At 46.9% G+C, this 15,330-nt stretch overlaps 1 protein-coding gene across 2 annotated transcripts in view; it reads left to right on the forward strand.

The window, feature by feature from the left end:
* The window catches only part of NTRK3 (neurotrophic receptor tyrosine kinase 3), a 204,164-nt gene that overhangs the window by 160,924 nt on the left and 27,910 nt on the right, over nt 1–15,330 (forward strand). For both annotated transcript variants that reach the window (XM_088172617.1, XM_088172618.1), the window contains exons 13-15: nt 2,594–2,724; nt 6,752–6,924; nt 11,438–11,681. In XM_088172617.1, coding sequence (XP_088028743.1) covers nt 2,594–2,724; nt 6,752–6,924; nt 11,438–11,681 — 548 coding nt within the window. The remainder of the gene's footprint in view (nt 1–2,593; nt 2,725–6,751; nt 6,925–11,437; nt 11,682–15,330) is intronic.

Here is a 15,330-nt window from a genome sequence, read left to right on the forward strand (position 1 = left end):
CAGGTGACTCTTAACAACTAGCTGTAAAATCTGGTCTAGAAGACAGATGGGATATTATTTTAATAATGTAGACATAATTACATAGTTTGGATGCCAGCTCTCAGAAATGTCTAATAATTTATTAAGATGGTAAGAGGAAAATTTGGGAGCTGAAAGTTTTGGGCAAGACCCTGGAGAGTTTAGAAAGAGAGGTTTGCCTCAGTTCTCATGGTGTTACTCATCTGAAGTGTAAAAATTCTTAAATAGTATTGCTGGTTTTTCTGAGACTGTTTCCTTTTAAACTTCATCTCACACCAAATGGGACAATCCAATTGCAATTGCTACATTTCTGAGTTTTTAAAAATATGCTTGGGCTCCTCTTACTACAAGATCATTCCTCACAGCTTTCTTGATTGCTGCTATTTGGGACATCAAGAATGCTAATACAAGGTTTATCAATACAGTAACACCAAGGTAATGTAGTGATGAGTGCTATAGAAATGTTTGCCAAGACAAAGAGGATAAACCCCTTTTCCTCTACTCTGTTAAATAAATTGGTGCCATTTGAGCTTTTCTTATATGAGGAGTTTCCTCACCCAAGTGCATCACTTTACATTTCACCACGTTTTATCTCAGATTTCTCAAGGTACTCCTTAAACACTCAGCTAAACCAGGTGGAGAAGGCAAAGTCCACGTGTGATTTGTTCTCCCTGGCTGCCACTGCAGGTTTAAAACCAGTCATTTTGGATGTGCCTACCAACCTGTGCCTTAATGTTACTAATATTATTAATATCGGTAAGAAACAGTTTTCAGCCTATTGAACAATTAAGAAAGGTCAATGGGAATCCCCAGAGAGGTGTCTTTCATTACAAGGCCCATTGCTTGTGCAATCTCACAGCATCCATCTTCCCAAGCAAGCCAAGGGCCCAGAGATGGCAGCTCCATAAACCTGCCTCTCAGCTCCTAATTAAAAAGCTTAATTGCATGAAGGCTATTAGAATGCTTGTCTTCTATTGGATTTTTTTGTGCATTAAGTGGTACCTATGTTGTTGTTGGGCACGTGACCCCTCAGGTTTATACAGGTGCCTGCTGGGGTGCCTGGGTGGCAGGAGCTGGTGGCAGATTGTGATGTGTCCCTGCAGCCAGTCTGAAACCCAGAGTCAGTCATTTCCACCTCCTTCATCTGCAGTGCCCCAAGGAAATGCACCTAATCTAAGGGACACATACCTTTACAGCTCCCGTGGCACAAGGAAGAGATGGAAAAGAAAAGTGGTTCAATTTATGAGCAAACAGATTCAGGGTTATGAACATCCCACAGCAGTGGAAAGAGGGCACTGTCCCATGTAATGCCCCTGCTTGAGGAGACGTCTCACACATCAGCTTTTGCTCACTGAGCACTAGAGAAGAGTGCTCAGCTCTCCACTGGCCTGCCATGACCATCAGGCTGAAGCTGGGAGTGGTCTGTGCTGCCACAGATCTCAAGGCTGATGGAAAGCTCTACTGAAGGACAGTTCATAGACATGAAGTTTTGGGTGCTGTGCTGTGGTGGCTGTGCATTTTCCACAGTTTGTTCCAAGCATTAAAAAAAACCCTTTTTTATTGCTAAAGAGTTCTAGGGGTGCTGTGATACCAGAAAGGTGCTTAGAGGTTTGCTGAGCCTTAGTGTCCTCAGAAAAGAGCAAGTTTTTCCACCAGCCTGTGACATTTAATCATGACACAGAGTCAGTGGATATCTGATAGTCACCTGCCCCTGTAGGTGCCTGGTACCTGGGCAGATTTAATCTTTAGGAATCACCTGTTAGCTGAGCAAACCGATTTTCAATGGCCTCTATACCTCTGGCAAATTAAAACCTACTGCTCTTGTGATTCTTCCTGAATCCTTGGTTGCTGTTCTCTGTCAGTCCTCACTGTCCTAAATGTCAGTGGAAAGGATCATTGAAACTAATGGGTTCAGTTCATCTGTTGTGCCAGTGATGGCATCCTGGGATGACCTTTTTGAGGGAACAGTCATGTAGGGGAAGGCTGCAGGGTCAGGGTCCTGCTGTGGGGCAGTACTCAGCATTTCCAGCCTGCTCCTGCTGATGCCCTAAGAACCTTGGGGGTCACTGGTCCTCCTCCTCCCAGGAATGCTTAGACTTGCCAAGCTTCAACCTCAAAAATCTGTCATGTTAGAGCTTAAACTAATCCCAGTTGAAATGCAAAACTCAACAGGGCTTTCTAATCTCACCTGGCCTTTCACTGGAAGGATGTGACCTTTGCTACACCTCACAGGAGATGGATTATTTCCAGGATCATTCGAAAGAGATTCATGTCTTTGTAGCAGAATTTGCCCTGAAGGTTCCTCTCCCTGAGGACAAGCTTGCCACGAGCTTGTCATGAGAGCTGATAAAGCTCAAGTACTTTCCTCACAGATGTTTTGCATGAGACTAACTCCATCACAGAGATGGCTGCGTTCTGTGGGTGGGTAGAAAGATCCCTGCAGATATTTTTGCGAAGCAATTTCAGTTCCCTTGCAGCTTGCAAGAAAATTGAATTAGTTGTTTTCCATTCACTGAATTAACCCTGATTCATTCTTCCCTCAACCCTCTCCCTCTTCCTCCCCTCCCTCCAACAGATGTCCAGCATATTAAGAGGAGAGACATCGTTTTGAAGAGGGAGCTGGGAGAAGGTGCCTTTGGGAAGGTGTTCTTGGCCGAGTGTTACAACCTCAGCCCCACCAACGACAAAATGCTGGTGGCAGTGAAGGTAAATCCCAAGGGCGAGTGACAGGGGCTGGCCAGTGAAGCGAGACTGCATGAGCCTGTGTGGGAAAGGGAAGCAGGGGAGGGCTGGGGGCCAGGGGTGGAGATTTATCTGATGCCGGAGGTTGTGGTAAATCCACTTAGTCACACAAAGTTTCAGTGTTTCGCTTCAAGGTTGTGTGTTCTCAGCAGTGCCAAAGCCTCCCTTCCTGCTGACACGGCCAGGGAGGAGAGGCTGCTCTGGAAGCCGTGGGCTCCCGTGCAGCTGCAGCAGCACAGTCTGGATCCACCTCCCTCCAGCAGGCACTGCGGCCCTGCTCCTTCTGGATTTCATCTTTTTGTCCAACATGCAGAAGCTGAAACATAAAAAGGCCTCAGCAAAAATGAGCAATGAAAGCTAAGCGTGATGAGCCAATTTTCTGGGATCAATTTGCTGCAAGATGGGCAAAGAAACTCGGCTCGGCTCCACTCTGCTCCTGCTTGCTTAGCCACAGGTTGCTCCTGTTTTGGGTATTTTAAGCCAACATGAGCTCAGCTTGGCTTGTGCTTTGCTGCTTGCATCCTTGTGATATTCCTCGTGGGAGCTGTGCCCCATCAGTGTGGCTCTGGGCAGAGGAGAACACTCAGTGCAGAACTGTGCTCTCCTCTCAAGTGGCACCAGTTGGCAGAGACACAGTTTAATCCCTGGGATTTAACCAATGCTTCCTAACTCCTTGGAGCAAGGTCTGCATTTGAACTGATGCTCCACAGGGAAAAAGGTTCCAGCACTCTCTCTCCAAAGTGCTGGAGGCATCCAGTTACGTGTGACTTGTTCTAATCATTGGCAGCTCAAGCCTTTTTTTTTTCTAGCTCAGATGTCCCCTTTTGCTCCAGCAGTGAAGTGCAAGATTGCACCTTTCACCTCTGAGACTGGTTAAAGCTGAGGACATGAAGGCACTCACATGATTTAATTGGTTGATTATAGGGTTGGTACCTGCCTGTCAGTGTCAGCCATCCCTCAGCAAGCCTGGCTCCCAAGTCTCTTCAGAGTTTCATTTGCATGTAGGCAGAAACAGCATCCAAGCTTGTTTCTGTTAATTGCTACTATGAGCTTACATCTCCAGAGTGCCTTTCATCCTGCAAGATCACACAGCTCCAGCTCTGGAGCAGGGCCCTGGAATCTGGCTTCTTGCCAGCTCTGGGAGTGGCAGGGAAAAACATCCCTCTAATTTGGGCCACATTATAAATCTGAGGAAAAAAAAAAGGAAAGAAAAAGAGGAATAAAGGCTTTACATACTAAGTTGAGATTTGGCTGCAATTCCTGAAGATCTCATGTCCCCAAGGGAGGCTGAGAACTACCTCCCCAGTCACTGCAGCTCAGGGCAGCAGCAGGACACCCTGGTGAAGGGCAGCTGGGTCCACAGCCCAGAGCCTGCCTCTGCCCTGCTCTCAGGAACTCTCTCCCAGGCCCACAGGAAGGGGCTGTGTTACTCGCTCTCTTAAATGGACTCAGATTTTTAGCAGATCTAGAGGTTGCAGCCCTGCAGATAAACTGAGTTTTGATGTGAAGGCATGGACAAGCTTCCTGTTTTATTCAGCTTGCTTCTAAAAGCATCCTAAGAAATGCACAAACACTATATCCAGGAGAGCGTTAAGGTGACAAAGTCAAGTACGAGAAATGCTGGAGGGACTGTGTTCAGGGCATGTCCTCTGAACACCTTATTTTCCATTTCTCTATGGCTGCTCCATTGTGGAGATCACTCCTGTGCTGGAATATCTCTAGAAGTGAGTGTACCTGTTTTCACAGCCTCCCAGCAAGTTACTGGATTCTATCATCCCCTTTTGCAGAAGGCAGATGCACAAGCTGGGAAACTGAGCTGAAGAGATCTGCTTTAGGTGAAGGATGGAGTTACTGACCTCTCTTTCCAGCTCCGTGGACAGCAGGTACCTGACTCAGAGTGAGCCCTGCTGCAGCAATAAACACATGGTACTTGTGGAGACCTGGCCCTGATGCTGCATAAGAGGGGATTTTCCAGGTAATATTGGAACAACTGGCACTTCAAGATGACAGCTGCAACCTGCAGATGCTCAGGGATTTGCCAGAAGTTATGGAGGAATTGTGTGATGGAGGCTCAAAAAAAATCCACCCCAAACCTTCCTGGGAGAGGCATTCCACTGATTTTACTGAGATATCCCTTCTCTTTCTTTGGTCCTGGTCTTCTTTCCCTGTTCTATCCCTTCCAGCCCCCTTATTTCTAAATGCTTGACTGTGCAACCTTAGTAATGGGGAGGGGGCTAATAACTTATTTTTGGTGTGTGATATCAATGAACTTACAATCTTAACACCTTATAAAAATTATTGTGTGTGAAGGAGATGAAACCTAAACTCACTGCTGCTTGAAATATTATGTGCAATCACAGGAAAAAAGGGGGAGAAAAGACTGATGGGGGAAGGGACTATTTTCCTGCAGAAAAATAGGGTGGCATCAACATTATGGAGGTATTAAATGACTAAAAGTAATTGAGTGTCTGAGATAAGAATGGATGCTTTGCCATCTGCACCATGTAACTAACATTCATCTAAATATCTTTAGCCAAGCTATTCCAAAGGGCAAAGAATTAAAATAGATTTATGCCATGTGAATAGCATTTTGGGGGCAGAATCAGATGAGGCAGTGTCCTAAGGCTTGGGGAAAAGCCTCACAGCAAATCTGCTCCAAGGGGAAAAGCACCTTCTCTGGAGGAGTCTCTAGAGCACCAGCGCCATGGGCCAGCCCAGGTGCAGTAACAGAGTGCTGGGCCCCATCCTCCATGCACAGCTTTCTGATATTTAGCATCCCTTTTTGCACATAAATTGCAGCCTGCAGCTGCTAAGGCCACCTCTGCTGTCTGCATGGGGAGATTCAAGGCACAGGGAAAGGGGGCAGGTGTGTTTGTGTGTAGGTAAGGGGAGAGCTGCCCAGTGTCCCCCACCACTAAAGGGGAACTGGTGCACATCAGACCAACACAGGACAAGTGGAATAAGTTTTCTCGAGTTCTTTTCATGAACTTAAGTCCTTTCCAGCTCCTGTTGGGTTGCACAGTTAAAGCCAGAATTGGTCCTAAACAGTCCTGGCATGTGGGGGACGCAGAGAATATGATCCAGAACCAACAACTCAAAACAAGCCTCTTCATTTTTCTTAAATGTTTGCAAAGACTATGCTGATTCTTGAGGCCATTTCATCTTGCCAAATGGTCTGGACTTTTTTATCAACTTTTTTATCAAGTTCTCCCTTGATACCCTGAGATGACAACAAGCTGCTTTCAAACTAGCTCTCCAATGCAACTGCACAATAATCCACAGACAAGCCAGAACCCAACCTTGGAGAACTCTGCCTTATCATCAGCTACAGCCACGGCAACATCTTCATGGCAACTCTGCAATGTTGGGCTGGTCCTCACCACCTGAAGCCTGCAAGCTGCCTTGCAATGGAAAGTGGCATTTTCAAATTGTGGGAGATGAGATATTCTCAATAAGGATACTGATTTCAGCATCAGTCTGCCAGGGGAGCTGTTATAAACAGCAGGGAATAAAAACATGATTTTAAAAATTATGAGAAAAGACTTGACAGTGTCCTTCTTCAGAGGCAGTTTGAAAAATCCACACAATAACTGCACAGCCAGGCAAATCCATCTTCTGAATAAAGGCAGTGTAGTCAGCTCTTTCAAAATAAAAGACAGATAGCAAGGACTGCCTGGCTCAGGAATTTAATAATAATGAGATATGAAGCCATTCACCCCTAGGTCACCAGTATAAATTCTTCCCAAGCTGGGAATAATTGGAAGCTATTACCCTCTGAGGCATGTTTGCTGCTGCCTAGGAAATGAGTTGGGGAACCCACTGGGACAGTAACCACAGGAACGACAAACTAACCTGGTGCCACCAGCCCTCCCAGCACACCTGGGCCAGTGGTCCCTCTTCCCTCCCTTCCTCATCAGCTGCTCACAGATGCTGTGACCCCTTTGTCCTGGCTTTTCCCCAGCCTGAGCCCGCTCTGCATCCCTTATTCCAGGCTCTGAAGGACCCCACGCTGGCAGCCCGCAAGGATTTCCAGCGGGAGGCAGAGCTGCTCACCAACCTGCAGCACGAGCACATCGTCAAGTTCTACGGCGTGTGCGGAGACGGCGACCCGCTCATCATGGTCTTCGAGTACATGAAGCACGGGGACCTCAACAAATTCCTCAGGTATGTGGGAATGAGGGCACGGGAGGTGCTGTGGGGCTGCCCCACAGCCTCGGTGAGACTTGTTCTAGCTCAGTGGTGCAGCAGTGGTGTCATGATTCAGTGGGCTGAGTAGTGAGAGATGGTTGTTCCAAGGGCAGCTTGGAGGAGATGATGGTACTCACCAGATTTAGGGCTTTTGTAGCCCTATCCCAACATTTTCTCTCAGGTAATCTCAGGAGCCGTGGAAATCAGGGTTTTCCTCTCCCACCTCAGCAAGTTTGAAGCTGCAGGAAGTGTGGTTGTGATCCTTCTCTGCCCTGTGGGGATGGAAGGACATGAAGCCACAGCTGTCAGCAGCTTCGAGTCCTGCATGCCCAGAAAATCCATGTCCTGCTGAAGCACGAAGGCCACTTGCCATCACTCCCCTCAGCCACTGAGCTCCTGCTTCAACAGCACAAGAACAAAACTTTCCTTTGAGAAATCTGTTGGTGTTCTTGATCTGATTTGTGTCCTGGGCATTTACTGGTCACTGGTTCTCATTTCTGCATTCAGAAAAGACCTGAGAAATGTTGGAGGAGCTCAGGCAATGCCTGTGGGGTCCATCCCTGACCCCTGGTCCCTAACCTGTGGCACCAGGCCACTCATGAAGTCAGGCAAGGCCTGAAGAAGTGCTGTAATTACCTCCTCTGTCTCTAGAGAGATGCAAATTGCCAGAGCCCCCAGTGCCCCCCATCATCATTCAACCATTTCATTAGCCTGAGGCAGATAATTTGTGTGCTCTGCATCCACCAGCAGCAAGGGCCAGGGAGCAGCTGTGGGAGGATGTTTATGGTTCTCTTCTGCCACAAAACAGAAATTCCACTCTGAAACCTGCGTGCAAGTGGAGTGGTACTTACCTCTTGAAATAATTAGTAGTTTTATTTTCCAATATTTAGAAAATTGGACCCTTGATATTTTCCTGTTTTGACTGCTAAGCATGAATATGATTGCAGGAGGAGCAAGAATCTTGTGCATGGCAAGTCTAGATCTAGATCACTGAGTTTTTTCTACCAACACAGTTTCTGACCAGGAAGCACAAGTTTTTCCCTGAGGTTTTCACTTCTAAGCAATCACCCACACAAGAATATAAGGAAGGATCCTAAAGATTTCTTCTTTCATCTCCCAAGTAGTGCCAACCTGTCTCCAGCTTCTTTAGGGCATTCGCAGGGCAGTGGGTGAGCTGGGAACATTCCTGCATTGATTTTCACCCTCATTTTGCTATAGTTGTGGGTAGATTGAATAGGATTTTATAGCTCAGTCCCTGTCTCAAGTTCTGGATAGATCCAAGACATCTTTGTCAAGGTAGGACAAGTGAAGGCTGTTGGATTTACAGAGCTCCTCAGACCCACATTCAAGGGGGAGCATCCTTGGTTACCTGGGACCCTGTTTTGTGGTACCTGGAGGGCTCAGCAAACTCCCAGCAGCAGCAGATTGAAATCTGTCACCAGCATGAAACCATGAGCTGTGCTGAAAGGGTGTTTTAGCCCAGATTGGTGATGCAGTGTTAAGGACAATGCCTCAGCCTTGTGACCAAAGGCAGGCAGTCTGAAAAAGAAGGTGAGAGTCGCTATTCTTCAAGTGCTTCACAAAGAAGAACTCAAAATTGACCTATCCTTTTTCCTGGCAGAGCCAGCAACCTTATTCCCTTAGAGGAGTCAGATATTACAGCTGAGGAACAACCTCTCTCACTGCTCCAGTTGACCTCCCAAAGAGTGTAGCACAGAACAGGCTCTCTCAGTGTCTCGGAAAAATGTCTTGTGCCTACTGCCAATTCCTGATGGAATTGCTTCACTCAGCAATGTGTTCCTAAGGCTGGTATCATGCTGGAGCCATGGACTCTTCACTCCCATGTCCCAACCCATTCTTGGGACACGTCTGAGAAACATTCATGCCTGATGAAATTAATCTCCAGTCTCAATGGAAAAGAAAGCTCGTTGTATTATCTTTGGCCTTTATGAAGGAAAAGAAACTTTTCCAGGTGTGTGGTCCCTGGGACTGCAGCTTCTCATCTTCCAGCTGTGTTTAGCTGCCAGCTTCTCCTTCCAGTGCAGCCTTGGAAAATGCAGCTATGTGCTCCTTTCCCTGCATGCTGGAATGTGGTAGGCAGTGAAAATACCCTTTGTGTCCCAAAGGAAGATGGCTTTGGGGACAAGGGAGCTTAGACCCTGCAAAGAGGCACTCAAAATGCCTAAGGGGTCATATGGAAATAGAGTTTGGGCTTTGTTGGGTAAGGCATCTGCTGGTGGAGAATGGGGGCTGCAAGGGGGTCAGGAAGGGTTGATGATGCAGAGCTGCTTGGAATCCCTCAGTAAGTAGCAGTTTTAATCATGAAACAATTCACTCAGCTCACAGCAGGAGACAGTGACTCCCAGACACTGGAGGGCAGGGACACAGGGAGTCTGTAAGACACTCAGATGGACTTTTCCTTGTTTAACTGCAGAAATTGGAAAAGCAGTAAAATGGAAGAGGCTCACTTTAGATCCAGTTTCCTAGAGAAAAGCACAATAAATAAATTCCCCTCAGTGTTGTTAGACCTTTGTATGCTTCCCAGAGAACAGAGAGTTTTAGTGGACTGAAACACTAGCTGGTGTGGCAAAGGGAAGCACCAGGATCAGCACGTAGCAGCTGGGTTAGTGGTGGCATGTGCTGGGATGGCTCCTCATGCCTCCTAGGGCCACCACACTGGTGGTGCCACAACAGACCCTGCTATCTGCACCAGGGCAGGCTGCAGTGGTGGTGTCTTGCCTCAGAAAACACTGATAGCAAAGGTCTTGGCATGGAGAAATACAGGCATGACCTTCCAAGGAGCATCCCTAGGAATGGTGTGCATGGGAGTCTGCCTGCAGGTTGGGTGGGGGGCAAGGCTGGGTGTTCCTGGCACAACCCTCCACTGCCTTGGGGCCTGCAGTGACCACATCCCTCTCTGCTCACTAAGGGTGTCCATCACTTCCCCCTTTTCCTTTGGTTACTGGTTTTCCAGCTTTTCTTTCCTTTCTGGGTCAGCAATAGTTTTGAAGTAGGGATAACAGTGCATTGCCAATATAATGGGTGCCAATATAGACCCATTGTACAGTCTGTTGTGAGTTGTTGCCATTTGCTGTTAGCTCAGACAGGCAAGTTTTTGTTAGAAAACTTGCAGAGTTCTGCTGTTCACTTTCCTATGAAGCAGCACCACAGTCAGACTGTCATGGGACAGAAGAGGAATTTCAGAAGAGGAAGCCAGAATGGTGACTTTTTTCCCCCAAAGCCTCCATCAATTCATAATGGAGAAAGACTCCAATTGTTCTTTAACAGGGAATCCACCCAATTTTATGGACTCTCTGTTTAAACTCCTTTCCCCAAGGAAAGATGGGCATACCCTTCTCATATTCTCTATAGCCTTCTTGGCATAACTAAATGTGCTAATATCCTTCCTATCCTAATGTCCTATGTCCATCTCATAAATGTGATGATTCTTCTTTCTTCCGGATTTTAACCATTTGGGATAGAGAAAAGGAGAGAAGAAGGGAGAGAAAGATGTCTACTATATAGGACACACCAAGCATCATCTCAAAGAGAACAGTATGAAAGCCTCAGAGGACTTGCTGTGCCATGTGTTAGTCATGAGGAGGAAGGTCATAGCAACATCTCTTACATTTCCCTAAATATGATGCCTTTTGTTATTCCACCTTCACACAGGTTACCACAGGGTGAGCTCTGCCAGGGGAAGAAGCATCACAGAGAGAGCAAGACAGAAACATTTGGCACACAGCAAAGAAGAGGACAAAAAAGGGACAGGACAGGAATAAGGCTGACCTAAAGTCCTGCATGCTCTTGGTTCATCAAAATATTTCCTTTTGTTGCCCAGGGTGTTCTTTGCACCTACTGACATCCAGGGCTAAACTTTGCACCTGTGCTCGTGCTGTCACATTCACAATACCTGTGTTACCTCTGGGACAGCTCAAGACATAAAGAGATTTTACAGGGATGAAGCTGCTAATGTTCCTCTGAAACATTTTTTGTGATCTCTTGTATTGGTATTGATCAGGGGGTGGCTTGTTGGTGATGTGGGGAAAAGAGAGGAGGCTGTTTGGTATTGAGATTAGGTAGTAGAAATGTGGCAGCTTTGGAAGAAAAGGGAGTGATATCTCTGCCTTTGGGTAGAGAAAATTAACTGGAGCAAATGTAAATATCTGAGGGCTCATTAGCTTTGCAAAGGTCTTGCCAGAGAAGAGTGTCCAGGCTGCCTGAAGCCAGTGGTCCCTCTGTCCTGGCAGTCTGTCTCTATCTCTGAACAGGATAAGGATATACGGCACCCACTCACCCAGCAAATGTTCCCTCAACCTCCTGTTTTTCCTTAAGCCTTTCTTCCTTTCCACTGGAGCTCTGTGTCCATCCTCACAGTGCAGAGCTGGGGCTGGTCCCCATCCAGCAAGAACAGTGACTGTGTGGGATTCCTGTCTCTTGGTCACTTCTGAGACCCAACTCTGTGCTTTTTGCTTTTCCCTCCCTATAGGGCACACGGCCCAGATGCTATGATCCTCGTGGATGGGCAGCCTCGACAAGCCAAAGGGGAGCTAGGGCTATCCCAGATGCTCCACATTGCTAGCCAGATCGCCTCTGGAATGGTGTACCTTGCCTCCCAGCACTTTGTCCACAGAGACCTGGCTACCAGGAACTGCTTGGTCGGAGCCAACCTGCTGGTGAAGATTGGAGACTTTGGGATGTCAAGAGATGTCTACAGCACTGATTACTACAGGGTAAGGCAGTTCAGTGGCACTCTAAATACTCAGAGCACAGGGAGATAGGAAATGTTACGTTAAATGAGTTTTTGGACTCACTTGCTTGGTTATTACCTCATTGAAACATGTGCACAGAAGTTGATCAAGCATCCCTAAACCACTGTCCTTAATCCTGTTCAGTCCTGGCCATGCTTGTAGTTCAGACACCCATGCAGATGCCTACACACAGACTCTGTGATACTCCAGCACACAGTCACATGCTTTTGGATGGCTCTGAAATCATTCCATCCTTACTGCCTATTTTTATTCCTTGTTTTTTGAAGACATTGACAAATTAAAGGTAATGATGATAAGTAGAGATGAAAAATACTATAGGCTGTGACCTCTGGTTTTAGACTAAAGAAACTTAATACAGGGACCTAGAGAGAAAGCAACTGAAAGACTGACTGATAAGTGCATAAAATATGGAAGAATAATAGTCAATTTAGGTTTGACCTCAGAACATTTTTTTCTCCCAACAGGGTCATCATTTAAACAATGGAATAATTTGCCAGGGTAGGTTGCTGAGAGCCTGTCATTAAAGAAGTTCAGGAAGCAACTAGATAAAAATGCCTGGGTTTAGTGTAGAGGCTAATCCTGTACTCATCTCTGGGGAGAGACTCAATGAGCCAGGAATGCTTTTCCAGCCTTTTCTCCTGTGATTCGTGCTCACACTGTTCCCTTGTCTTGCACACTCCCTCTGTACCTGTCTGCACTGTCCTGCCTGCCTGATGGCAGCATCCCTGGGGGAACAGCGTGTGTCCTTTCCCAGCTACATGAGAAATGTGATGTGAGAAGTGTTTGGAGCACACTGGAGTTTGTCTCTGGACCATCCACCAGCAGGGAAGGACTTCTCAGACTAGGGGAGACATGGTTGCTAGCCTGATGCTTGCACTGGGGCTGATTTATTTCTGCTTACAATATGTATATTTGGCTTTGAGGATGATTTCTCCCAGCTACCCAGGAAGGGGTGGCCTATTGTTTTGATCTGATTCAGGAAGTTTTCATTATTGATAGCTGCCAAGTGCAGTTACTGTGCTGGGGAGGAGGGAAACATGATCAGATTTGTGCTGAGACATATCACCTCTCCCAGGCCAGAACACTGGATTGCCACTGGGTTTAAATGAGGGAACCAATCTTCACTGGGCAGCAGAAAAGCCCATGCTGGGAAAAGGTCTCAGTGCAGTTACTGGGCAGTGATGAGGAAAGAAAGGTGATGTGGTCCCATAATTGCTGAAATTTCAGGAAGGAACGAGTAGGAAAGAGAGGAGCCCAGGGGAGGATGAGAAGCAGCACATGTGGTTACCCAAGTTCTTGCCTGCCTTCTTGCCTTCAGCCCTGTTAATCCTGCCCCAACCACAGGCAGTGTCACACTGCTGGACACAATCCCAGCCGAGCTCCTGCAGCACCAAGAGCTCTCTGTGCAAGGGGAAGAATTGCTGGCTGTTGCCACAGCTGGGAGGGCTGAGATGATCTCCACAGGCCAGTTTATTGTCGTGGGATTTTTTGTCTTCTCTGTGGTGGTGTCCTGTAGCCCTCATCCTGTCTGTGCCAAGTGCTTTGCTGAGGACTGCTCCGTGCTGTCTCATGCGGTGTCCTAAGGCTCTTTAGTGGACTTTTCTCTGCATACACAAATTGCCACTATGACTAAGTAGTGAGCAGTTATCACCTACTTACCAGAGCAAGAGCTGAGTTTCAGACCATCACAGCTTTTTGTTCTTAGTTGATTTTCCTTTCTTTACTTTCACTTATTTTTAATAATAATAATAATAATAATAATAATTTTATTATTAACATTAATAATAATAATAAAATTATGTTTAAAACTTTTGATCATGAAGTTCATTCATGGAGGCTTTATCTCTGTTAAAGTCCAAAGAAGGTTTCTAGCAAAATAAGATTCTGATTGCCCATATTTAAACTGGTGGCATGAGGGGCAGATGGTTTACATAACTTGTCCAAGGCCACAGCAGGAATTGGTGACAAAGCTGGGAAGCCTTCCCAAGCCAGCAAAGAGCAGAATTCCAGGGGCCAGGTGTCCTTCATGCCTCCTCCAGCCACAGTCCAACCACACTCCTCCCAGAATATGAGCAAAGAAACTCAAATGGGAAAACCAAACTGCTCCTTGGTCTCAGCTATGAAAGCTGGAGATTTGGCTGAAGAGTTGAACTTTCAGTGTCTTCAGAGCTGTGCCTGGTCACATCTATGATCTGGCTGGTGAATTTTCCAAGTCTGTTTCCCAGTGTTTGTGCATTGCAGCTTTCCCCTTTAGACAGTCCACCATTGCCAGCAGTGGGACCTGGAGCAAAGTTCTGCTTCAGCTCTAGAAAATATTGCTTGGTGTGTCCAAGATAGAGCCCTGGGAGAAGCTGTAATTTGTCATCTTCTGGAAACACAGGGAGAAATCCCACCCCCAAGCTCTAGCTCTGCAAGCAGACTCTCTTCAGTCTGCTGGGTCCCCATGTTTGCTCCTGCCCAGCCCCTGCAAGCCTGGATAACTGGGTATGTGGATATATTACTGTGTTCCAGGCTGAGGATTAGTTCCTAGCCATTTCCTTTCTTTCCCATTTTTTAATCTTTTAAGACAAAGAAAGTACACCATCTGGCTCCTGCATTTGTGGGATGCAAAACTGCTTTAACAAAGGTGAACTGCATAATTTTCTGTTACACATTTGGATACAGAAAACAAACAAAAACAGCAGAGAGGCTTGTTCCCCCTCTCTGCAAGTTCCCCGTGCTCTGCCTGAAGACAGATGCATCCTTTTCCTACTGCATCACAGAGGGATCCCGTCAGCTGTTGCTTTTTAACCTCCTTTCAAGAAGACAGGATGGACAGAAAATGGTTGTGGAGGTGGAAGTGGTGGGGAGAGGTGGAACAGCATCTGAGTGGAAAGTGGAGGAAAGTGGAGGATCTGGGGAGACAGGGAGAAGTAGCCCAGCTTCTGTGTGAAGAGGGAAGGCGTGGCTGCTGAAGAAGCATTTCTGTGCTGTGTTGTGTAATGTGCTGTGCAATCTTTGGTGTGGGTCTCTGTGGGAAGGCAGGACGGAATATATCCACACTGGAGAGGAAAGGTTTGGGCGGATTTCATTTTCCTTGTTGTTTTCTCTAAAAAAACTGTGTGAGTAGGCGATTTTTTTTAGGTATGACTCAGGACTGTGACAGCAGGTGGTGGGACGCTGCAGGTCAGGGACATTGTGCCTCAGCAAAGCTGAGGGTGGCACGGAGACTGCAGCAAGTGAGGCACAGGGTGCCTGCCCAGTGCTGTCCTGGAGGATGCCAGGGTGGCTGTGGGGGAGTGTCAGAGCTGGGGGCATCACCAGGGCTGAAATGAGAATTCCCAGCTGCTCTTTCACCCTGCACACTGAGGTGTGGTTGCTCCAAGAGCCTGGCTGTGGCTCTGGACCCACCCAAGCTCCAGTAATACCAAGATAATTTTCCATTTTTCCCCCAAAATGTGTAATTCAGTTCCAAAACAAAATCACGTGGCAGCTGTCCAAGAAAAGGGCAGTATTTCTTCATCTTTAAATGAGAGCACAATCTTAAACTGTAGTCAAGACTCCTTAAACTCCCAAGGTGATGTCCTGACATGGGTGGGACATCAGGCCACATGCCAAATAGAGGAAAGAT

Source organism: Sturnus vulgaris, chromosome 13, assembly GCF_052056855.1.
Source record: "Sturnus vulgaris isolate bStuVul1 chromosome 13, bStuVul1.hap1, whole genome shotgun sequence".
Lineage (NCBI taxonomy): Eukaryota > Metazoa > Chordata > Aves > Passeriformes > Sturnidae > Sturnus > Sturnus vulgaris.